At 38.9% G+C, this 26631-nt stretch overlaps 1 protein-coding gene across 4 annotated transcripts; it reads right to left on the bottom strand.

Annotated features, from left to right (window-relative positions):
• Positions 1-16537: 16537 nt before the first annotated feature.
• CTXN3 (cortexin 3) lies at positions 16538-26104 on the bottom strand. Of its 4 annotated transcripts, XM_054488474.1 has the most exons (5): positions 25776-26104; positions 25307-25443; positions 22804-23050; positions 21744-21850; positions 16568-17746 (listed from the first exon to the last, which is right to left on the bottom strand). In XM_054488474.1, the coding sequence occupies exon 5, from the start codon at positions 17645-17647 to the stop codon at positions 17402-17404; it is 246 nt and encodes an 81-aa protein (XP_054344449.1). In that variant the 5' UTR covers positions 17648-17746; positions 21744-21850; positions 22804-23050; positions 25307-25443; positions 25776-26104; the 3' UTR covers positions 16568-17401. The 4 variants fall into 4 exon arrangements, with proteins under 4 accessions (XP_054344452.1, XP_054344449.1, XP_054344451.1 ...); XM_054488476.1 differs by lacking the exon at positions 22804-23050; XM_054488475.1 differs by lacking the exon at positions 25307-25443.
• Positions 26105-26631: the final 527 nt, after the last annotated feature.

Here is a 26631-nt window from a genome sequence, read left to right as displayed (position 1 = left end):
CTGGCAAAAAAACTTCATCAGAGTTTACAAACTCAGTGTCCTCAGCTTCATCAGGGTCCTCCAACACATCCCCATTCCAAGTTTCAGGGCCCCATGCTTTTCCAATCAATGCCTTCATTTAACAACACATCCCCATTCCAAGTTTCAGGGGCCTATTCTTTTCCAATCAATACCTTCATTTAACAATAGACACCTGGCGAGGCTGTGCATGCATCTTCTGTTGCAGGTCAGCCACTAGCATGACAAGAGCTTGCGTCTGTTTGTTCACAATTTCAGTTCTCTTTCTACAGGAGATAAGACTCTTAGTCAGGGCAATCCTAGCAGATTTGAGGTTCAATATCTGCTTCTGAAGCCGGGAGACAGAATCCTTGAGTTCATAATTTTCTTTCATCACTTTGTCCACTGAATTTAGGGGCAACCAACCAGCTTCATTATGTTCCTTGGTTCTCCACATATGGTCAAAGGTATTATGTATAGAGTCACTAAACTCCTTGCCTCTCATGAGCAGTGAATCAAGAGTGTCAAATGCATTTATTTTGCATAACTCCCTAAACAGCTCATGCCAAGGACTATCAGTGTTCTCCATACTATTAAAAGTAGAGTACTTAGCATTTTTGAGTCTAATCATGAAGCAGCCAACTCCAGAAACCCCAAAACCAGTGAAAGAACTCCATTGTTAATATTCTGTTCCTCTAGAACCACTTCTGGTACCAAAATCTGTATTAGTCAGGGTTCTCTTAGAGGGACAGAACTAATAGGAGATAGATAGATAGATAGATAGATAGATAGATAGATAGATAGATAGACAGACAGACAGATAGATAGATAGATAGATAGATAGATAGATAGATAGATATGGAAGGTTACTAAGATTGAGTTTCACATGATCACAAGGTCCCACAATAGGCTGTCTGCAAGCTGAGAAGCAAGGAAAGCCAACGGGAGTCCCAAAACTGAAGAAGTTGGAGTATGATGTTTGAGGGCAGGAAGCATCCAGCACAGGAGAAAGATGTAGGCTGGAAGCCTAGGTCCTTCCCTCCATTTCACATTTTTCTGCCTGCTTTATATTCACTGGAAGCTGATTAGATTGTGCCCACCAGATTAAGGGTGGATCTGCCTTCCCTAGACTACTGACTCAAATGTTAATCTCTTTTGGCAAAACCCACACAGACACACCCAGGATTAATACTTTGTATTATTTAATCCCATCAAATTGACAGTCAGTATTAACCATCACACCCATCATGTTTCTGAGTTTATCAGAGACATTTTAATACTGGTGCAAAACAAACATTATAAATCTGTGAGGTATATCTATATATACTCATATACAGCACAAATATGCATGCATGTATGTATGTGCATAGAGAGAGAGAAGAGAACCAAGGGAATGAAGAATATAGAAACCATACCATGTTCATTCCACTCTCTGATATTCCAGTCACCTTCATCTTACTCATCTTGCCAGGGTCTCCTTATAGCCTCTCTCCTCACCCTGTTTCTCCCTATCTTAAATGTTAGGGACTCTACAAGTCTTTTCCTGACCACTGGTCTTTTGCAATCTTCTTCTTCTCCATGCTCTTCTAGTACATGTCTTAATACACCACATGACTCAGCATTTAACTACACGCTTTTATTGCTCTCTGAATATTCCATGTGGCAGTTTCATCTTCCCAACTAGATGACTCAAAGGCAAGGACTTCGTGTTATCATTATGCATTACCATATCCTCTCCTGCTTTGCCATGTCATGGATGCTAAATAAATAAATATTAATAGATGGAAATAACCAAGTTTCCAATTAGCTTGTCATTTTGATTACAAAATTGTAATTGGGGACTAAAATTTTTAGAATGTTGCTGTGCATTCCAGGCATTCACGTCCTCTGTTTGAAATATAACATAGCTTAGCATTTAAAGCCACATTGTCTTGAATCCCAGCTCTCCAATTTACTGGTTGTATGATCTTGAGCAAGTAACCTAAATGTCCTCTGCTTAGATTTACTTTCAATAAAGTAAGAATAGTTATAGCATCTAACTCACAGAATACTACGAAAATTAAATAAATTAATTCATGAACAGCATATACAAGACCTTGTATTTAGAAAGCACTGTACAAATAATGACTATTTTGCTATGACTGAATGAAAATTGTAGCTTAGATTTCTAAATTGGCCACTTACACAAAAAGTTGGCTGGTATTGGCTTGAAGAAACCAAAGGCATTTTAAGCTCAGATTCTAGATGACAAATAATCTGTTTAAGAAGATATGGATGGTGAGGTCTGAATTAAATGATGGGAGGTTTATTTCAAACACAAGACAAAAATGATCAAGGTTAGCCTGTACCAAAAGCCTGAACTATTATCCCTCCCCAATCTTAATCATTTTTTAGATCCTCACCTAACAGTTTAGGTCAAATTGAAAAGAGAAAGTTGACATTAGGAGCAAACCTAATATAATAACCTGGTGTTCTGAGGTTCATTTGCCTCCACAGCCTAAGAAAGTATGTGGCTAAGTTGACAGAAATGATGTTGATCTTGGGAGAAATATATGTAAACTAGATCTGTGTGTGTGTGTGTGTGTGTGTGTGTGTGTGTGTGTGTGTAATATGTATATATAGTATGTATAGAAAATTTCATATATATAAAATAAATGCAAAATTTCCTGAATTTATGAGGTATAAAATATATATACAAATATATTTTACATTTATCTCACATTTCAAATACATATATATGTGTATATATGTATGTATATACGTATGTATGTATGTATATATGTATGTGTGTGTGTGTGTATATATATATGTATTTGAAATGTGAGATAAAATAATTAAAATCAAAACTAGACCAAGAAGGCAGCTAGGTAATAACATTAGTTCCAAATAACTGTGCAAATATTATTTCCCTTGACACCCTCTGCCTATGTTTTCTCCCATGTCAGTGCAATATAACTAATTTGCCTTGTAGAAATGAAGTTAGCAATAACAAAAAAAGACAGTGAAGTGTAATATAAATAATATGACTTTAGAAGTCAAAATAAATTGGTGAGAATCCTACTTTCTAATAAAATACTTGCAGAAATGTAGAATGCTAGTTCTAAGTTTGTTCAATTATTAAGAGCCTTAGGAATCAGTCAGGCCTGCTTTTGAATCTGAGTTCTGCCACTCCAAAAGTCTCCAGGAAGTTCTTCAGGCCTCAATTTTCTCATAAAATAGGGACAAGAAAACTTCCTGGAGCCCTCAAAGAAAAGTCAGAGAGTATTTAATTTATCCACCCCTCCGCCATCACTCCTGTTTACACCCTCAACTAACATGTTTGGTTAGAGACCAAGTAATTTATTGAGCCATTTTTACTAGTGGTAGGTCACTGTGCACAAGAAAGTTGGATGCATGGGCTGGGTGCCATAGCTCATGCCTGTAAGCCCAGCACTTTGGGAGGCTGAGGTAGGAGGATTGCTTGCACCCAGGAGTTCAAGACCAGCCTGAGGAACACAGTAGGACTTCGTCTCTACAAAAAAAAAAAAAAAAAAAAAAGCCAGGTGAGGTGGTGTGCACCTGTGGTTCCAGCTGCTATGGAGACTAAGGCGGGTCACATGAGCCCAGCCTGGGAGGTCAAGGTTATAGTGAGCTGTGATCATGCGACTGCACTCCAGCCTAAGTGACAGAATGAGACTCTGTCTCATAAAAAGAAAGAAAATGCATATGAGTGTGTCTGTCTTTGGCATGTCTCCTTTAAACTGCTGGGTGGTGAGCTGAGTCATGGTCTCCCAAGGAGGAATGAAAAGGCTCATGCATTTCAGCCTTTTTATTAGAGGCTTAAGTTGGGATTCAAGACAGAACCCAGAAAATGTAAAGGGTACCACACTTGCTATTTTTCATGTCCCTTATGTATCTGTCTACTTCATAAGAGCTTCATTAGGAAGCAAGTTGTCTAAGATAAGTTAAAAATAGGTGCCTTGATTGTATTATCATCTAATAATATCCTATCTCAGCATAACCCCTAAAATATATTGTACAATGTTTTTTACAAAAATGAAATGAAATAATGGTCTTAAAGCACTTAACAAAGTGTCTGGCATATAGGAGAATAATCAAGTAGTATGTATTAGAGTCTATTATTTTGTTATTACAATTAGAAAACAAAGATTTAGAAAGATGGAGTCATTTCTCTAAAGTTATCTAGTTAGCTAATGGCAGAATGAAATTCAAACTTGAAACACCCCTTTTTTACCATAACTTTCTTCTCGTGCTTCCATTTTTCTCCTGCCTTATGTGCCTTCCTAATCCTGGGTAGACTCCAGCTCAATAATCCTTCACTCAGGCACTGCCAGAACTGGCTCTCCTCCCAGCCTTCGACTGTGACCCTTTCTCCTTCACCAAATTGCCTTCTTCCTTGAACCCTCCACTTTCAGGGTTGCTCAAGGCTTTCTTCTCTCTCCTTACCTCTGCACTTGTAACCACATTGAATATCACCATTTCTGATGTTCATGCTCTTAGAACCAGCTCCCAAGGCTCTATCTCCATTTTGAGTTCTGTCTTCCATGCTGAATAACCCTACCTTAATGGTTGCCTGCCACATATCCCCCAACAGGTGTTTTACTGGCCCTTTTAAGTCAAAATGATGGAATCATTACTTGCTCATCCTCCATCCCCACTCTCTTCCTCAATCATATGCATCTTCTGATATTTCCAGTTTTAATAAAGGAGGTACTCTTCTTCTCCCTTTAAACTCAATCCCTCATATTCTCCCTCCCCTTCTTCTAGTCCAATTCATACAATTTGTCATCATTCTAGAGCTGTGTAGAACAATATGGTAGCAACTAACCACATGTGTCTACTGAGCACTTACAATCTGGCTAGTCTAAATTGAGACCTGTAAGTGCAAAGTGCACACCAAGTTTTGAAAACTTGGTACAAAAAGCATGAATATAAAATATCTCACTAATATTTTTTAAAAATTGGTTACATGTTGAAATGACTGAGTTGAATAAAATACATTATTAGAATTAATTTCTCCCATGTATTTTTGTCTTGTTTTAATGTGGTCATCAGAAAGTTTAGATTACATATGTAGATTGCTTTATATTTCTACTGGACAGCATTGTTCTATATCATTCTAGTCTTCCTTCTCAACATTTAAAAAATTTCTTCCATTCTAGTCTTTCTATTATTATCTATTTCAAGCTTCTTATAATACATCCTAGCAGATTTCTCTGCCTATACAATCTCCCTACTCCAATTTGTCTCATCCAAACTGTATTCTGTCTCCAAATCAACCTTACTAATGAAAGATTCAAATAAAACCACTCTCTACTCAAAAATAAAAAAACAAAAACAATTACTCCTCCCTGTCCTTCAAATAAAGTCCAAACTGTTGCAGCCCGCTACTCCTTGCTCTTCATATAGGAGCTATGATGCTTTAGGACGGCAAAGAAATGCACAACAAGATGAAGCTCTGTTTAGCTGGAAGAACTTTACTTTTCGTGTGTGTGTGTGTGTGTGTGTGTGTGTGTGTGTGTGTGTGTGTGTGTGTGGTGAGGGTGTCTCATGGCACCTCCCAGTGACTTTGACTTGACTAAGCCTGGCTCAGAAAAAGATGTCCTTCACAAGGATTTTATAACCTGAAATAGTACATCTTCTTTCATGTATTTCCAAAACCACCAACTTGTTGACAAAAACCAGCAACCTATATAACAAACAGGCTAGAAAGAAAGGTTTCTGATGCCCCCAGAAGGCCTTAGCTCCTCCTCTGAGATGCCAAGATTGATATCATTGTTTCTTAAACATCCCAAATATCTAAATTTTACCCACCATTGGGACTGGTTTCTCTCTGAGAAGAGCAAGAAATCACCAAACTTTCCTGAAGCAATTAATTGGAGCAACTGGATATACAACAAGAAGAGCAACAAAACTTCATGCAAGTATCTGGCCATTCAGTACTATTTTCTGAGTGTCAGAAGATGGGTAAAGCAAACTAAAAGGTTTTGCTTTTCCAAACTACAATCGAAATACTGTTTTAATATTAGATCTTGTTATGATCATTAATATTTTTCCAGGTAATCTCACTTTGATATTCAGAACCAAAGCCTACTATTATTTTCTTCATCATGAGCCCTACATACCAGCTCATCATGATTACTGTTCATCCATTACCATTCATACTAAATCTATACCTTTGCTCGGTCATTCCCCTCGCTGGAAGTGCCATGTAGTCACAGAATGGTAGAACTGGAAAATAAGTTGGAGATCATCTAGTCCAATTCTTCATTTTATAAATGAGAAGCTTGAGGTCCTAGAGCTCCTGAAATCAATTTCTGACAGAAGCCAGAACCCAGATCTGCTACTTTCCAGTCCTGTACTTTTTCACCACATAATACATTTTTCTTCTTTTCTTCTGATTTTGCATGTTAGAATTCCTCCTGTTCTTCAGGATCTAAGATAAATGGCACTTCCTCCACAGTGTCCAACCAGCAGTGACCTACCGCTCAGCCTATTTGCCCACACTCAGTCTGTAACCAGCTAGATGTTTGTGATCCTTAGCTCTTGTCTTGGATCGTAAATAGGTTAAGTGAAGGTGATGATGCTATCTGAGCAGTGTGTGTCCACTGAGAAGATGCCTTCCACACAGGAAACTCTCTATGCCTTTTTGTCAAATAAATTATTAAACAAAGGAAAAAGATGTATCAATTTAGACCTTGGCTACTAAATCTATAATATTAGAAAATGGATGCATGAAAACGTGAAAACAAACATGCAATCCATTCTGATTCCCTTGAACAAAAAGCTTCCACACACATCTCGAAGTTTGCTATTGATTTTTTAAAAATAATTTCACTCCTCCTCTTTAAGCCTGTCTTTTAACAAGAAGAGAATTAGTGAATTATAGCAGAGACTGAGTATTAGGGATTTAAAATTAAGTTTGGAAATCCATGTATCTCCTTAAAACATGCAGAGTGCCATTTCAGCTGAGTGAAGAGAGGCTTCCAGCCAAAAAGACCCAGTCTAGTTAACTTGAAAAAGAGTTGGTTACTGTTTGCCAGTGGATGTTTAAACAAAATAATCTATCACCCAATTCTTCTGTTCCAGTATGTTTATTAAGTAAATGTTTATTATACTAAATGCTATTTCAAGCTGGATGAGGGAGAGGCAGCGACTTTTTAAAAGCAGTAATTTTATATACCTCATATATGGGATCATCTTTTAAAAAAATCAATACATTTCTATTTTTAAATATGTTGTTTACATAGGACTTGAGGGAGGGTTAGAAGGAAAAGCTCAGCCCCAAATGAAATTAGTCCTAAGGAAAATCCACACACAAAAACAAAATTCACTCACAGTGGGCCTACTAGTAATTTTTTTAATGAGACACAGAGGGTAGAAAGAAAAAGTCAGGAACAGGCCCTTGTGTTTTCAATATTAAGAGTCAAACCAAGAAAGTTTATCACAGCCAGTGGTTAGTAGTCATGGGGATAAGCAGATACTTAGACATTTGACTTAATTCAATTCACTTCAATGCTATGCAGCAAATAATTGTTGAATGTTTATTATATGCAAGGCAGTGTGTTGGCTAGGAAATATAAGGTCATTAAGGATGATTACAAATAATTTCTATCCTCAGAAGTTTTGGGCAGTATGGATACTGTTCATAGATCAATTGATCTGAATATCAACCTCTCTCCACATACAGACGTTAGCACTGATTCCTGGGAAAGAAGGTGTCTCAGTTACCCAGATAACTGTTTCTAGTCATAACTTAACATATTTAATTTGTCTTTCTATAACTTAAGATTCTTTATTTGACTTAAATCCAAGCATTTTCTCTAAATCTGCCTTAAACCCATTTTCAGAAATGAAACTTTGAGCAGTTCTAGAATCTGAAGAACTCATTCAAAACATTAACATATTTCAGTAACATTTACTCATATATCATATTTTACTAAATTCTATGAAATGCTTTAAAATCATATTCACTGAAAAATTAACGATAATTTTGTTTCTAGAAGGTAAAATGCAAACCAAACTTAAATGGCATCTCGAGCAAAATTTTATCAAAATGTTAGCTTCTTCAAAAGTTACTAAGGAGTCAATAAGTATTCATAGAAGCAGAACCTTTTCTGCTCCCCAACTAGAATGTACACTCCTTGAGAGTAGGTACTCTGTTTTTTCTCTTTGTAAAGCTAATGAGGATCTTATACAGTGCCTGATACACAATGGACACTCAATATTGCATGTTCAGAATGAATTAATTAATAAATAAAACATAAGGCCTGGCAGTATTCAGAAAACTTCACCTCTTAAATTCTAATTATCCACAAAGGTAAGCAAAGAATGATTCGGTAATACAGAACAAAATAATGATTCGGTAATATAGAACAATCCAAGAAACCAGGCAGGTCTTTTCTAGGGCCAAAGAGGAAAGTTACCCTAAGAAGAGGAGCTAGGGCAAGATGGCAGCTGACCACAGGGCCTACTCCACTTGACCTCCCAGAGATGTCCTGTAGGGTACATAAATTGTAGACATCTCCCCAGAGGTCTTGTTTCCATAGAAATATCATCACCAAAAGCTGTGCTCCATAACCTGATATCCTGTAAATCTGTCCAACATACTGAGCAGAGCTATCCAATTCCAAAGAGTCATTGGGATTTATTGCCAAAGATTTCTTTGCAAATGTTAGAGGACATATCATTCTCATATTTTGCCCTCCTTGGTGAGATATTTAAATAAACACACAGTTTCATTCCTGGACTCACTAGCTGGGTATTCTTTGAAACTTCAGTTACAGATCACTCTAAGGAACAGTGTGACCTCTGTGAAAGCTCAGGCTTGGAATTCTGTGAGGAGGGTAATCACAAGATTAATGTTTTCCCTATTTAAATCTAATTTCAAACTAAAAATAGCTGCAAAAGCCTCTACTTATCTTAGAGGGGGAGGCAGGCTGGCAAGGGGCAAGGATTACACTGCTACAGAACATCCACAATAAATCCTCCATGTTTCAGCATTGAATATGTTAACTGGGGACTAGGAAATAGCATTTGTCACATGTGCAATGTACCTTCCTTTATCAATAAAATATGTGATTATTTTGTTTTTGGAACACAAACAGAAATTCGTTATTTTCAAATAGTAATATTTTGGTATTGAATATTTTTGCAGGATTTTAAGCACTCCCAAATCATTGATTTATGTGCTGAATAGTCTCACTTATTATTTCCATGTTATGAAAAACATGAAAGAATTTAATTGACTTTCCCAAGGTCACCAGCAAAGCAATGATGAGAAACCTGAGAATGAATCCTTTCTTCTTCCAAATATTTTGAAAGTTGGCTCATATAAAGAAAAAAATATGTATGATGAAAGAGCACTTCTGGGAATGAAAAAGAGAAACTTGTTCTCTCAATGCCTAGAGGTCTGTGCTAGTTCCAAAGATAAAGCTTTTATTTCAAGCACAGAGCTCAAATTAATCTTCACTCTAACTAAACATTTTCTTTATTATATTCTGAATTTGGAAAAATAAATGAAACAATCATAAAGAAAAATTTTATAAAGTTTACACTTATTAGTCTAATATTTAATTCCAGAGTTTTGTGCTTTGGCACATATTTAAATAATTTAGGATTTCAGCAAGCTACCCATGTAAAAAATATCTCCTGCAATGTAATATTTATAGAGCCAATATTTATTACAAGCTTATTAGATACTATTCTAACCTTCCCATTTAGTTCTCGTAAAAACCTGTGTGGAGCAGATGCTATTCATACCATGTCCATTTCACAGATGAGGAAATGAGGTATAAAAAAATTAATTTTCCAAAGGTCACAGAAATTGTGAAAGTTGGAGGCTAAATGCAAACAGGATAAGTATCTATCCAAAACAAAACAAAGTTGTATACTGAACAACCTCACAGCCCTGTCAAAAGCTACTTTTTAGCTAATAAATCCTCTTTTCCTGGAGGTTTCATAAAAACGCCAATAATAACTTCAGCAGAATGTTAATGCAATTTAGTGTTTCCTGGAAAACCTTATTTCTATTTCTAGAATTTTCCTTATTCCTATAGTTTTTTCTATTTGCTTGAAGCCTGGTTCTATTTTGTAGATAGGAAGGCATTCATGGCAAACTGAATTCAAATTCCTACTTTGCTTCACATGGACCATGTGACCTGGGGTTTACTATCCAAGTTCTTCAAGCCTCTTTCATATTGGTATTCAGCAAATTGTTCCCAAAATTCCAGCTATAAGTGTTTATTAGGAAGCAAAACAGAATTTAGAGATTAGCCCAAACTTAATTTACAAATGAAAAAAAATGAGGCCCAGAGAAATTAAATGTTTTTCTTTGTTTGTTTGTTTGTTTGTTTGAGATGGAGTCTGTCCACCTCAGACTCCAGGCTAGGGGGCATTGGTGCTATCTTGGCTCACTGCAACTTCTGCCTCCCATGTTCAAGCATTTCTCTTGCCTCAGCCTCTCGAGTATCTGGGATTACACGGATCCACCACCATGCCCAGCTAATTTTTGTGTTTTCAGTAGAGACAGGTTTCACCATGTTGGCCAGACTGGTCTCGAGCTTCTGACCTCGGGTATCTGCTCGCCTCGGCTTCCCAAAGTGCTGGGATTACAGGCGTGAGCCACCGCACCTGGCCAAAATTAAGTGATTTTCAAAAGCCTCTAAGCTAACTCCCTATGGAAACAGTAATGAACCCAGGTTGCCAGAGTCCCAGGCATGCACTCTTTCACTACCCTGTGCTATCTCTAGCTGGTGAATAAATAACTGATAATCCCTTCCAGGAAAAGTTTTCCTCAGGCAAATAAGGCAAGATTATGTATAAACTGTTACCGTGCTGGGCAGAGACGTGGAGGTGTAGCCAAAAGTCTTTTCAGTGCCAGTGAATTTTAAGTCCTAGACAATGTGTTCAGAGTCCCTTGTCGCTACTCAGTGTTGACTTCCACTTGCCCATTTGAATCCATGACATTTTAGCTGAGCTCTGGAAGCTACACAAGTATCACTTTGGTGGTGGTTTCCTTTTGAAGCTTCACTGCATGACTTGTATAAGTCATCATGCTTCATAGCCTCGCCCTCCTTGAACATCTCCATGGAGCACCTCCATGGAGCTTTCCACGGGAGCAGTTGCTAACAAATACTGCTGCCAATTGACTTCTTATGTGCATTGAAATCTATGTGGCAAGGCCCAGGACTCTCTCTCTCTCTGGCTCAGATATGTTCAAAATTTTATCATTAATGTGGATAAATAAATAGAAGGCTTGCTGAGCCAATTTGCAGGTGATACAAAGATGGAGACTGCAATGAATATGATAATGAGGGAGTCAGGTATAAAATGTCATGTGGTTTTCAAAACAAAGCAAGTGATAATTTGATTCCCCTCATTTTAGTCAGACTACCTATGAACTATTATTTTCCTTTCTAGGGACCAAGGAGATGGTCAAACTGAAGAGCATCCAGAATTTTTGATAAGGATAAGAGATAATTCAAAGCACGTGAAAATTATATAGGGTGGTTGAAGTTGCTGGAATTGTTTATCCTGGGGGAATATGATAACCGTCAAGAACAATGAAGGATCTGAGATTTTACCCTACTTGTAGGATAACTAGTTTGCCACAGTTTCATGGATGCTGGCAGAAGACACAAGACCTCTGGGTCAGAGGCAAAGGACAGTTTATCATTTACAGCAATCACAACACTGAGTATCAGCATTTTCCTGTGCCAATTCCTTAAGCTCCAGTTCCCACAGGGCAACACAAAAAAAAGCCAGATGGTGCTTGCACACACAATGGGCTGCATTACAGGAGGGGAACTCTGAGCTTAGGAAAACCCAGTCTTTCATAATGGGCTGCAAGCAAACCTGCCCAGCCATTTTTTTAGGGAAAGGGAGATACTACCTCTAAACACATCTCTTTGAAAAAAACAAAATGTTGTCAGTGCCTCTGCTGGAAAGACATGCGGAAACAACAATGATCCATGGAGTGTGACTTTCAACAATAACTATAACTTGAGACTTGTCATGTTAACAAGTATTAGAAATCTCTGTCACTCCAGAAGACAAAACAAGATTCAACTGGCAAAAATTACAGAAAGACAAATTTGGGGTTGATAAAGAGATATTTTATAAACAACTGAACAAGCTAAAAATGGGATGGACACTTTAAGACATTAGACATGTTAAGGAAGAAACCAGGCAGCCACTTGTTGTTGACTATTGAGGAAAATATTAATATACCAGAGAAGCAGTGAATGTAGTGGTTATATTAAACTTCTTCCAGCACTCCAGTCATCAGAAAGTAGAGGGAAAAAAAGAAGTGAAGTAACCAGGAAAAAAGACAGGACAGAAAAGGATAAAGTGTACTTTCAAACTTGAAATACTTAATTGTATATTTTCTGAAGTCACATCTATGTCCCAAGAGGATCCAGATAATTCTTTGATAAGCCGTAGATAGAGCAGTATCCAGAGCCTTTATAAACTTATGTTGTAATCTCCCTTGTCGAGCTTCTTCAGCTAAGAAAAACAGCTCAAAAGTCTACTTGGAAATTAAAAAGAAAAACAAAAAAAGAAACTTTGATTCTTTATCCTAGATTGATTATCCTGTGTTTTGAGAAACAGAATCTTTGTTAAGGCATTCTCTACAATCTGACTGGAAATACTTCTCGTTGCCCGGACACTTAAACTGAAGCTTCAGAATATTCCAAAGGAAAATACATCATCCATAGGAATTTTTTCAGAAACAAAATATGTCTTCCCCACTCCCTGCCAAAAGAGACTATTTAATATTATTGTAACTTTCATGTCAATTAACAAATGGATATTTTTATTTATGGTTATATCAACTGGCCCTTCTGTTTGAACTCATCTGCACACCACATATGTAAGATGCTACAGCTACAACCAGTGGGTGGAGAAGTGGCTATGGTCATGCCATATGACCTCTCTGCTTCTCTGTTTCTTTATATGTAAAATGAGCAGGTTGAAATAGATGACAGCAATGTTTCTTTCCAGCTTTTCAAACTCCAAAGAACCCAGGAAGAGCCTCTTTCTTAAAAGCTGGCATAAGTTTGGTGCTCTAGGGCTGGTCATAGGGCCTAGAAGAGAATAAGGGTGGAAATCTCTTTGAAAAGATAGTTTAAAGGGAATTTCTCTTACTCTGAAGCACAGAAAGTAGAGAAACATCAATCAGGATATTGAGAAAGGCTATGGGATGGAGGGATCTAAGAGGATCTTGTGGTGCTTTAGAAAAAGACATGAGTATAGTTTATAGCAGGAAACTGAAGGCAAAATTTCCACTGTACTAAATGCAGCAGGGAACTTTATTATAAAAACATGACCTTGGAAAGGACTAAAGACTGGCTAAAGTATTGGGCTTGGTTCACCTGACCAGAGCAAGATGCCAGATGGGGAGGCCTCATGTCCTCAGAGTAGACCCCTCTCTGAAAATAATTCAGTTATTTTTGTTAGAAATGGGAAGTACAAACAAAGCTTAGAGGGTTCTCCTTTTTCATCTCAAAACAAAACAAAAAAATCTCTTCTGGCGTAGGCCAGTTGGAGCCTGGATTGCATACACACATATAGTCATTTGGGTACTTTCTGGAGATCATGGCTCAACTCTACAACTTTTGGATTAATCAATAACTGAGACACCCATCCTATATAATTTGTCTTGGTCGACACACATCTCACAAATCATATCTTAGGTTTTATTCAATGTTTTTGGGCTTATAAAATTTATTGAAAAAACCATGTTTCAATATATTTTACATGTCAATTCTGAAAGTTGACATCTTGAAACAATTAGGCTTTTTTAAAAAAATAATTTATGGTGAACAAGTGAAATTTCTCATTGTACCAAATTTATCAGTATGTTCACATTACAAAAAGCTTCAGGTCGGGCTTGGTGGCTCACGCCTGTAATCCCAGCACTTTGGGAGGCTGAGGTGGGTGGATCATGAGGTCAGGAAATCGAGACCATCCTGGCTAAAATGGTGAAACCTCGTCTCTACTAAAAATATAAAAAATTAGCCGGGCATGGTGGCGGGCTCCTGTAGTCCCAGCCACTCGGGAGGCTGAGGCAGGAGAATGGCGTGAACCTGGGAGGCGGAGCTTGCAGTGAGCCGAGATTCCGCCACTGCACTCCACCCTGGGTGACACAGCGACACTCCATCTCCAAATAAAAACTTCAGTGTTTCAGTAAAACACTGTTCAATGAATCCAATAAAAAAGGAACTTGAATACATATTTTTTCTGCATGCATAAACATCTGCTCTATCTAACTTTTGCCTCCTAAAATTGTTTATTTTGCCTCAGCCTTAACCCTTAAAAATAGCAAAAGAATTGCCTGTCTTGAAATGTTTATTAATTTAACAGCAGAGTCAAATTAGGCTCCTTCGCACCTAAGTTAAACTTGCTTTACACAGTGTTTAAAATATTTTAAAAGGTCTCTTGGAGGGAGAAATGTTTATCTAGAACTTGGGATCTCTGGGGGAATAAAACATAGGGTTGTGATTCCAAGCTCAGGCTAAGAATGAGGTTGCACATTTTTCTGAATCAAAAGGCAGGTCTATTCTACAGAGTGACCTTGGGAAAGTCCAGGGTTTCTTCCCCCCATCCTGGGATGCAGATATACTCCATAAAGGCCAGCTGCACTCATTGTAAATATCTTGTAAGATAGGCAAAGTGCTGCCCTGTAACTCCTTTAGCCAGAAAGCCGGGAAAGAGAGGGCTTATGTGACCTTTTGAGAATAAGTTGTTCACCCCAAGAAGCCCAGAGTAATTAAAACAGAGAGTTAGCACTTCTTACAGGGGGGATCAATTTACTGTGAATAGCCCAAAGTGTTCTTTCACTTGTTATGGTACTCTTGCTCTGGACAAGTGAGGAGGCAGGAGAGCCAGTGAGGGGAGGTTGAACAAGGAGCAGTAATCTGAGAAGGGAAAACAAAAATAGAGTGGGAAATAAAGGGAGGAGTGAAAGAAGGGCAGGCTTTGGGAGGCCCTGTGGCGCTTGTGGGCAATGCCCGTGCTCAAAGGCCTCTAAGGGGGCAGGTGGCTATTTCAGTGTGCTCCCACTACAGAAGCGGATCCTAGTGTTGCCCTGAGGAAGGGCGCGGAAGCTGGAACTGACACACCACTCCTTAGTTCATTTTTTTCCTCGTGAATCTACGGTGACTCCCACCCTTGATTTTTCCGTTTAGGATCCTCTGAGGTCCAGCTCTGCCTTTGTCCTTCACATAGGAGTTGCAGCTGCCCCTCCAACTCTCTACTCCAGCCAGGCTGCACTCCTGCCTTCGGGCCCCACACCCGTACCTCTGTTTCCTTATTCTATGGTTTTCCCTCTTCCTTTCCTTTACACATATCTAAACTACCTCCATCCTCTCAGGTCAAGATCTAATTTATTTCATAATAATAACTTACATTGCATTAAACTTTATGCCAAGCACTGAAACGTGCACAATTATACCTGAGCCATTGTCTCCTAGACATTTCCTTAATTATTTTGGCTACATTCATCTTTCCTCATGTTTTATGTCTTCGAGCATTTGTTTACTAACCCAACTCTACAGAATCAACCCGTAGGGACGAAAGGCTGTAATAATGTCCATTGTCAATAAACTACCCAGGAAAAATTGGAGTTAGGAGTTAGGGTGACCTAAGCTGGTAGAATTTTGACCAGTGCTGTTTATATTTTTCCATATTGTATAATAAATTTTTTACCATGATGATGTACAACTTTTATAATGAAAATTAGCTATTGTGCCACTGCACTCCAGTGGGTGAAAGAGCAAGACCCCATCTCTTAAAAAAAATAAAAAAAATAGAAAGTAAAAAAATAATAAAAATTAGCACACATATTAACCTCCCCAGTTGATTCTGATGATGTGGGAACCATCAGGTCCATGTTAGTCATTTGAACAATGATTCAGTTATAAGCCTTTTTAAATGTGTTCTCCATCCAACAAGGTAGAAAAGTATTCAACATTAAGAACTGGCCCTGTCTATTTTCTGTCTTTCTAGTGCTAGCAATTCCAGGCTCAAAGCAGGAGCTCCATAAATACATGAGTGGGTTTGAATAGACTCCAACAAAAATACAAAAAAATTAATGAGGACACACATGACACAGTACATTTGAAAGAAAAAGAAAATCTCATAATTAATAGGTTAAAGAAGTGTGCTTTTTTAATTAAAAAAGGTAATGGCTAGCTGAGGAGAAAACTAGAAGACATAGATTATAAATGCAGCCTAACAGGGTTGGTTTAGGCTGAGTTATCTGCAGGGTTGGTTTAGATACAAGCTTTTTCTTCCAACAAAAGTTGGAATAAGAGGTATTTACATCTCCCTTTTTGGTGGTCTTAAAAACTATCGGTTTTATCTGTGCAGGACAATTTATAGGAGCTCTTCTTGAAATGGGAGAGGGATGAATTAGATGAGCTTTCATGCTGTTAGCTCTTTTCTCCTCTCTTGGAAAAATGTTAAGCCTCAGCACTCAATACCAGGTAGCACCCTCAGTGCATTTGTTCTGGTGAAATAAGAGAGGAAGCATTTCTGTTTCTTGAAAAGTTTTATTTGGTGACTATATACAATCATAAATACACATTCCTCTGAAGACTATAAAAGTCTTCTCCTCTAAACAATTAACTTTTCATTAAAAAAAAAACTTGAAGCTGCACTTGCAACCTATTATTTAAATCATTTGTGTAACATGTAAATTCAAGTAATGTATAGCTACCTCTATACATGTTATTAATATGAATACATATAATGTAGTTGGCTTGGTAAATAGTTTTTAAAACTCTGTAGCCTTTGAATTAAGTTTTACTTGAAAAACAAAACGCTATTCTCATTCACATTCACCAAGGACAGAATCATCTCTTTTAAGCTTTCCCATTGCTTCCCAATGCTCCCTGCTTTAGGAGAAAACAAGGAACTACTTTGGGTCCATTCAGCACAATCTTCCTCATTCTGCTCAGGACCCAGATAGGTGTCCATGAAATAAAACAAATATAGACATAATTAGAGCAAGGAAATCTCTTCCTGGCCTTGTCACCAGATTCATATGAGATCCTTTCTAGTCTTTTATTCTTTAGTCAGATCAGGTGGTGTTTTGTTTGATAGCAAATCTATGTCAGTATTAATGCTCTTGGTTTCACAATCACACAATTTTAAGAGTACTCATTCATTGAGCAAACATAAAAATTTAAACCTTCTTATGTTGGATTAGTTATATAAATGTCCATTTCCATCATCCTCAAATGTCTTTAACTCAACTGCATATTTATGGAATAATGGATTATGGTCCTGGGACCAAATATTGTTTAAATTTGATTTGTTGAGAACACTAAATAAAGGGAATCCTCGCCAAGACACAAAGCACTTCATCTCCTCAGGAGGAGATCCCACGCCATCCCTCCTAAGCAAGGGCATGGTCGAACTGCCCTTTCTCCAGGCCTTCAAGTCCATCAGCCCAGGTAGAGGTTGGCATGCTTCGATATGGATCCAAAAGAATCCGGAAGCACCGGACAATGAGAATGCCCAAGAAAATAAACAACAAAATCACAAAAACGAATGTCGTTTTCTGCTCCAGGGACATGCTAGAATCTGCTGATACGTTCCCAAGCGGCACTAGGGATGAAGGGATGGGCTGTCCTCCATCCATGGTCCAGGGAAGCCAGAGCACAGGATATCCTGGTTTTCTTTTCTTCCATCATCAATCTGCGGAGGTCATGGTGGCTGCACTCTGGAGAGGCTGAGTTATCTGCAGGGAAAAAGAAAGGGAAAGGAATACCTATAAAATAGCAGCCTTATTTTTTTAGGTTCACAGTCATATTTTTCAGACAGAAAAAGAAATCTGTAAACCAGCTTTCTTTTTCACCAGAGATGCTCAATTCTGTATAATTATCGGGAAAGATATTTTACTCTTGCATGAAATTACCAGTTTGTTCTCAGAAGAGCCACCTGGGGCTAGGAGGGATGGACAGGGAATACAACTATAATACAGAAGATGAGAAATGTGCACAGTAATATTGACCTCAGGGTGTACTGTCAACTTGACATCTGAACCCAGCCTCCCCTGCCAAGTCTCCTCCAGCTCTGCTCCACTAATATTACTCTCACATTGTTCTTATGATAGCGCCATTGAGGGAGCCTCAGCTATGTGTCAGCACAGTGGCTAAACTTGAAACACGTTAGCCACTTTACTGCAAGCTTCATGAAAGCAGGGATCTCTTTAGCCCCAGTGCAAGGAAACTGAGGCTGGAAAAGGTGCTGAAAATAGAAACCTTCTCCAGGAGCATTGAGTTCTGGGCTCCGGGCTCCGCTCTACTGCAAAATAGGTGTGGGACCTTGGAGAGGTCACCAAGCTGTAAAAATGCAAGTAGCAATGCCTGCATCTTTCATGGTGCTGTAATAAGGATGAAGAGCTGTGAAAACCCTTTGAAAAGTATACAAAAAAGAAAAACAACAAAGCCAAGTGTTGCTTCACCTAAGACACAACTAAGGGAGCTATGCTGCGTCTCCTTTCCTTTCTACTGCCTGAGCCAAGGGAGAACGGAGGTATCTCAGTCTCCCAAACTATCAAGTTACTGCTGCTTTTACTTTTTTCCTCAGAAAACAAAGACCAGATTCAATACTTGACCCTGGGAAGCACCTAGAGAATTAAGCCAAGAGAAAGGAATTGATCGATGCATATTTTCAAAAGGACAGTTTTCCTTAGAGTGGCTTCCTACTATTTAAGACTATTCAGTAGAGAGGAAGAGAAGGAAAAGGACAAGCTAACACTATTTTAATTTTACTGGTGGAAAAACTTAGATATGTAGATATTACTGTATAAATATACAAGTGCATATTACCATATAAATATACAAGTATATACATGACAAGTATACACAGAGGTCATTAAAAGCTTCAGATACTGAACTAAATCTACTTAAATCACATTGTAAATAAAAGTATATACATTAGACACTACTATATAGAACATTAAATAATATTTATTATGAATTTATTTATAATAAAAATTACAGAGCACAGTAATTAGCTATGGAAATTAACATGGACACAAAATAAATTTTGCTCAATGAAAATAACCAAATAAAAATAGAATATGTGACCTAAAGCATCCATACAATGTTTCTTCAGTTAACCTATAATCATTGCCTTCAAGTACAGCATTAGTAATCATAGCATAACAGTTTGCATTATATTGACACTTCAAAGTTGATAAAATTACAGTTTAAAAAACAATTTATAAGGGGGATCACAGCCAGGATCTGGGGGGAAGGAGTTACCAGTTGGGTAATGCATCATTTTTGCAGCTCTATCACTTTGAATTTTTTTAAAGGCTATAAAAGTTGCAAAACTCATTTATAATTCATGTTTGTTTGGAAGTAAGATAGGGATAAAAATTTGACTGCATTTTTAATAAATAAGCTCTTTAGGAATTCAGAGGATATTAATGCACTGGGTTTTGTTTTGGTTTGCTTGTTTCTAAGCACCCTCCTAGCCTTGGGTATTAATTCCTTGTGGGCCAGGAAGGGAGGGGCAGGAAGGGAGGCCAGAGCCTCCAATGCAGGTCTCCTCAGCACATCAGACCAGGGCCACCTGTGTCCACCAAAAATATTCAAACTATACTTAATCATACGAAATATAAAATTCTCCAAGGGCTGGGCCAAAGGAAAGCCCACTGATGACAGAGGAGCAGATGCTGAGTCCATCCCTGACATACTCCTTGCTTTTTCATATCCTACTGAGGATCCTCTCACTTTGATTCCTGCTCTCCTTTAGGGATTATCAGAATCTCATTCTGTGTCCTTTTTCCATCCAGTCCAAATGAGGCCAGAGTCCTGTTCTTTGTCCATTCTCAACAGAGCTGAGACAGGTATGCATTTTCAGAAAGTTCTTTTTTTTATTTTGAGACGGAGTTTTGCTCTTGTTGCCCAAGGTGGAGGGCAATGGCGCGATCTCAGCTCACCGCAACCTCCGCTTCCCAGGTTCAAGTGATTCTCCTGCCTCAGCCTCCCTAGTAGCTGGGATTACAGGCATGCACCACCATGCCCAGCTAATTTTGTATTTTTTAGTAGAGACGGGGTTTCTCCATGTTGGTCAGGCTGGTCTTGAACTCCTGACCTCAGGTGATCCGCCCACCTCAGCCTCCCAAAGTGCTGGGATTACAGGCATGAGCCACCATGCCTGGCCATTTTCAGAAAGTTCTTTAGGAAAACACCACATAATCCAAAAAGGAAATGTAAGAACAGAAAAGACCATTAACTGTATAACTGACGTAAGGATTTCTGGATCTGTGAAATCCAAAAAATCAGGTAAGAACTAGATAGAGAACCTTTTGAGTCCTTGAGAATGACCTCCTCAGCACAAGAAGGCTGACTAGGACGGTGATATCTTGCTCAGTCCCTCCCATCCCACCGGGGGTCTCCACTTGATGAGCAACATTGTGACCCCAGGAGTAGTCTTCCCCAGCCTTCTCTTCCATACAGGGAAAATGTCAAATCCTTCTCTCCTGGATCAACTCTCATACTTTCTAGGCTTCACCCACAACCCAGGATTTAGAGCAAGCAAACCATTCATTTGGGGGCTGCAGTGGTAGGCAACCATTCCAGAAACTCCAGCAAATAACTTAGTCATCCTGATTCAGATTATCTGCCATATCTGCCTCTTCAATCACCCTAGGAATGACTCTGGGACTCAGATTCTGCACAAGGATGCCAAGTGTTAGAATGATTTTTAAAATCAGTTTTAATTTGAAGTTTTACCATCCTCTACTGATTAAAAGGCAAGGTACAAAGGAAAGGTTAGCCCTCTTTGCATTGAGAAGCCTCCTAAAATATAAATATGTGTATTCTCCAATGTCTTCATCACCAAACCTTTCCTGATATACCAAATTATGAGCAAATAGAGGTGAAAGAATTTTTAAAACTCTGTAGCACATTGGGAGTTGTAAACCTCTCCTCCCCCAGCACACTGTGGTGCCCAAGTTCCTATAAAAATAACTGCTTTTGGTCAAAGTGTCAACGTCTCCTATTAAATTGCAATATTTTACCTAGGAAAGTGGCACATTAATGTGCTAGCAGGAATTTGTGAGGACTGTTCCCACCTGAAGGAGGGGAAAGTGTGGTAAGTAGAAAGGTGATTGAAGGAAGACCTTGCTGGGAATGAGGGACTCCTGGACAGGACAGGAAGACAGGCATGGCGGTGTGAACAGGGGGCCCACTGGAGAGCCCTAGGGAAGGGATGAGGGATGGTGGGTAGAGACAATCAGGAAGTGGTTGCTAAAGGGATAAAGAGATCCAGAAACCAATGCTGACTAATTCACAATTTTGCCCAGGACTGATTGAAATCCCTGGAAGAGTCTGCTTGATTTTAAACCTGCAATCAGCTAATCAATAATTTACCAATTTAGAAAGCTCCAACAGCATGTATAAGTTGAAGGAAGCATCAGCTATTATAAGGTGGAGAAAAAGAAATAAATGTAATCATTTTGCTACCACAATACAAAAATATCTCAAGACATGTAAATTTTTTAAATGTCTGTCTCGCAGTAAAATGTCCCTTTTTGGTAAAAATGATTCTTAGAAAATGTGCAAGGTTGCTTTTAACTGAACAATGACATCTTTCTTTTAGATGACCAGGGAAATCTGTGCAAGTCTATTATTTCAAAGGATTTTGATACCACCATCAGAAGCCTTCATAATAACACATGGCAGCTATTTTAAGTATAAAGAAAGACCACAGTTACTCACAGCCATATTTTAATCCTGATAGGCTTTCCTCATCATGCAGTACATCTGTGTCTTCCCTTTGTCAGGTCCATTTGTGGGTGCTCCGGAGATAAAGTCTAATTTTAATACTGAAAAATTAAAGAAAACCTTAATTAAAAGATACCCTTTTCAAAAGTCATATAATACATTCCCTTGCTCGAGTCAAGCTCCCTTGCGATACTGACAAACACAGAAGATACCCATAATTACTTATGAAGCCCAGTGGGCGCAGTCATTGCAGCCAGGGTCATTCACACTCTTAGCCACTTGCTTTAGTTTTAGTAATTTTCAAAGTGGCGTACCTCATCCCTTGCCCATACTTCCTACACACTGCATCTCGATTCATCTTTTTAAGCCCAGATCTCACCACTCTTCCCCTCAGAAAACCTTTGCATCCCAGTGTCCACAGCCCATTAACCCCCTTGTGGGCCTGATGCCCAGATGTTTTCTGGACCACAGATTAGGACCTATGCTGACAATGGAATTTTTAAGATCTGAGTTTTATTTTTATAAGTTTAGAAAGGAGCCAACACCAAATCACATTTAGTTCTCAGTAAAATGGCCAACGTGTTGATCAGAATAAACTTCCACGTAACTGAATCTGTGGACACCCGTGGAGAATGTCCTCATTTTGTCTGTTTTTCAGCTTGATCCAATACCTGCTGTGCTCTAACGCCTCCAGGTTTCCTACCTCATAATACTTGCCTCCTCTCCTTCTTTCCATCTGTGGAGAGGAGAGGAGGCAAGCACTATGAGGCAAGCATCTTTCCTCTCCTTCTTTCCATCTCTCCCTCCCTTAGGGTTCACACCGAATACCCCCTTCTCGGTGGGGCCTTCTTTGTCTCCCTTCACCAAGGATGGGGTGTTTTTTACTCCATCTCCAGAGACATCACCTGTACTCTGTGGCAGCACTGATTACAGTGCAAGTCTTGACAGTGTTTATCTCCTCCTTATTATACAATAAGCTCCTTGAGGAATTATTTGCTGTTCTGGGATCATTGCCTCTTTAAATATAGGTTAAATCAAATCTTCAACCCCTTACAGTGCAGGGAACTGAATTCAAAATCCGAGGTGCCAGCTAACTGATGCAGAGAGGAAAAACAAAAGCAGAAGTCATCAAGCCGGACTGAGGTGCTGGATCATCACATTTGAAGTAAGTCTTGTTTGAAAGAACCACAGCTAGTTCAAGTCACAATGACACTTTAAAACCCACAGATCTTGTAATTTGAAGAGCCATAAGTTATTTGGCTCATTAAATTTTCCTTGGCCTCCGTGTTGATGGGTGGAATCTGAAATATAAAAATCAGCCAGAGATCGACAGTTACCCTTTTATTTAAGAGGTCAATTCTTTCTTACCTAATCTACTTTTTGGTGGGGAAGGGCAGCCATTTAAAATATCCTGAATCCAAATGTCTTACACGAAAACTATTAATGTCAACATGTACCCTTCTCAGGCTTGGATCCCTTGGACATTTTATTTCATTAGCATCTCATTATACAATTTCACAGTAAGGAAAAAATACTTTCTCTGAAGAAAATATATCTTAGAGCAATGACATGTTTCTTTTCTTTTTTTTTTTAAGTGACAGTGACAGAATTACTTAAGTGCATTGGACACCTTGTTCTGTGGAGCCACACACAGGGACTTGATTGTACAGGTCATCAACTCAAGAGCCCACCCTTTTGCAATAGGGTGCAATGATCATATTAATAGTTGCAGTACCTGTGTAGTCCTGCCTGGCACATAGTAGGGGTTTGATAAATAGGTGGGGATGAATGAGTGTTTTCTTTTTACACCATTTTTGTGCAAAATGATGTTTATTTTTCATTTCTATTATGTGATCAAGCACACTAAGGCATGAAAATTATAAATAAACTGCCCAGAATTACAAAAATCAGTTACCAAAAAGGTAGCACCACCCCCTACCACCCCACCGCCAAAGGATGTTAGATCCCAAGTTTTTCACTGGCATGTTGGAATGAATTGAAGGTGTTATCCCTCAGGTGTTAATGGCCTATAGGGCGCAGTGAAGCAATGCTGTCTGTATTTCAAATACTCCTAAACCGCATAATTGCAGTACCTAATTTTTAAAACTTCTGGATCAGAAACCTAGTTACGTGACTTGATGTGGTTTCAAAAGTAGGTGTCAAAATAGCCCATCCATTGAGCAAGGACACTCGTGGGCTTGTCCAGTTTCCATTCACGTGTGATAGACAGGACACTTTATCCTGCAAAGATATACTATGAACCTTATTTATATTTATCTGGCAGACTAGTGAGACCAATCTTTAGACTTTAACAGAACGGAATTGTCTAGCTAGGCAGGACTGAATTTGCAGAGACTGACAGAGACAAATTTACTCAAAATGCTGCATTATTCTGCAACAGTTCTGAAGTTAACTGTGGAAATGTTAACAAGGCTTTGAATGATTCAAGTAATACACATCCTGATACTGAGCCTAAATAGAATCCCTCTCTACTTTTAGCACTAAAGGAAGCCTGGGCTGCATTCCTGTTTGTATAACTGTAGTCTCTCAAAGTACATTTCATTCTCCAACCCACTCACCCACCCTAGATGTGTAAATCTCCCAAATGATCCTATTATCCATTCCCACCACAACTGTGAGCCATCTGTATAAGCCACCTCGTTATCTAAGCAACGGAATCACCACATAAGCAAATATTATTCCCCTACAAATCTTTTAGAAATTCTGTGTATTATTCTAGTGAACAGTAACTTGCATTCAGGATATACACACAAAGATACAAAATATTTCATATAAATTCAAAGAATTCATGGCCCTCTTGTTTACCAGCAAAGAACTTCGGGTAAAGAGTTCCTGGCTCTTTCTAGGTGTTTCACAGATGTTAAATCCTCCCACTCCCCTTGTTTTTGGCTCATATAAATACACGGCAACATCTATATATTTTTTTCCAAGTACAGCCCTCCTGTTCCAATACAATAGCCCTGATGCTTCAAAATTCAAAGGGGAGCTAAGGGTAAATATTATTTTATACTCTCAAAACATAGACTCAAGTCTACTAGAAAGCCTACGAACAATGATTTTATAAACATGACATCTTCAGCTACAGATGTCAACAGGCAGTTTCAGAACTGTTGCCAGCCCCCACTGCTGCACTGGGAAGTCTGTTCTCTGCTTGTTCCTGCAAAGTCAGCCTGCAGAAACGTCTGCTTGGGCTGGGAGTGGACCCTGTTATTCTCAACTCACTGCTGCTTGTAAGCTCTGGGTCAGCAGACCTTTCTCTTCAGCCTCAGCCCCAATCTCAGCTTTACTTCTTCCCCATCTTCATCTTCCTCCTAATATCTGCTTGAGGAATTTTTAAGGGACTGCAGGGCAAGGCTACTGCCTAGCTGCGAACATCAGAAAACACCATGAGGGTGCCTAGTCAGGAATCGGTGGTATCAGAAGGCACCCTTAGCAAACTGGAACTTTTTACTTCAAATAATAAGCCCTACTGTTCCACCTGGTTTTCTTTGTCTTTCTTTGTGTGTTTCATAGTGAAAACGGCTACTTGCTGATACCTCAAAAGGCTAGTGCTGCACACAGCTTATCAGCCAGGGACAGTCAACGCTGTCAATACGAGTGGTTGAGTTGTGATCCTTTGTAAACAAATCAGAACATCCTTGTTACATTTTGGAAGGTTGGACGTTTTAGGTGACTGAAAAAAAAATACGATAATGAGCAAACAGCTTTCAGATATAAATTACTGCAGCTTAGGGAAGAAAAAAAAGCCTGTTTTACTACTTCTTTATCCAGTATCAATAACATTATAAACTTAACCATGCTTTAAAAATAAAGGCATCATTACATTTTACCCCCTCTCTTCTTAACTTTATCTAGCAACTGTTTAATTAGACTTATCTAACAGCTAGATCTAAATTCAGAACTATGATCCGAAAGGCATGTATGCGATGATTGCTCATGCATCCATTGTAAAGTTAGAGAAAAGCATTTAATTAGCCCGTCAAAGATACAGGTTGGGTCAAGTACCTGGCTCTGGCTGAACAAACATTTGATCCGTATCCTGGTGGAACAGTTACAGGTAGTTACGAGCCTCTTTAGTTTCCATTCTTCCCGACCACGCTGTGTGAAAGCAGTAGACAGTGGTAGCTGCAAGGCAGCTGATGGCACACCCCAGGTCTAAAGCTGTTTTTTCAGGCTTAGAAACTTCCCATTAAAACCCCGAGTTAAAGGAGCACCGTCTTTCTGTGTGAGGCATCATTAACGGCCAATACTGCTGCTTCTTTGAGGTGAGCCATGATTTCAGTTCTGCCTCAGCAACTCTTCAGAGGATTCTGCTTCAGCGAGTAGAGGCAGTATCCTAGCAGTGTGTCTGAAATCATCTTCAAGAAAGCATTAACATTCAAAAGGAGTACGGGGTTGGGGGGGGTGGGGAAACATCACAGGGCATTCCTACACCTTTTCAAAATCAAAGCCATAAATCTACCAGTGCTCTGTCCTCTTTATTGATTGTTGACACTATTCCTCTTTGGGAGTGTCAATTAGCACCTTGCAGCAACTCTTCATATTGATTATAGTTGATGACCTTCAGGCCAACTCAATTAATAAGAAGACTTCTGGGGAAGGGCATCAACTTAGCATTCGGGAGAGGAAGAAAAGGCTCATTTTCCTAAAGAAAACTAAAGTGACCTTTCCAAAAAGCAGCATTTATGGGAAGGAAAGAACCATTTAAAAAGATCAAAATCATAGTTTCACCACCTGTCACCTGGTTGTAAATTAGCTGGGCAGTAGGTTGCCAGGTCCAGTGTCTCTCTGAGCAGCCTGCATAATCGTGGCATTGGCAAAGTCCCCACCCCACACAGGGCCCCAGAGACCACTTGATGAA

The sequence above is a fragment of the Pongo pygmaeus genome, chromosome 4, assembly GCF_028885625.2.
Source record: "Pongo pygmaeus isolate AG05252 chromosome 4, NHGRI_mPonPyg2-v2.0_pri, whole genome shotgun sequence".
Lineage (NCBI taxonomy): Eukaryota > Metazoa > Chordata > Mammalia > Primates > Hominidae > Pongo > Pongo pygmaeus.
The sequence above is the reverse complement of the archived record's forward strand: the minus strand, read 5'-3'. Positions and strand labels throughout refer to the sequence as shown.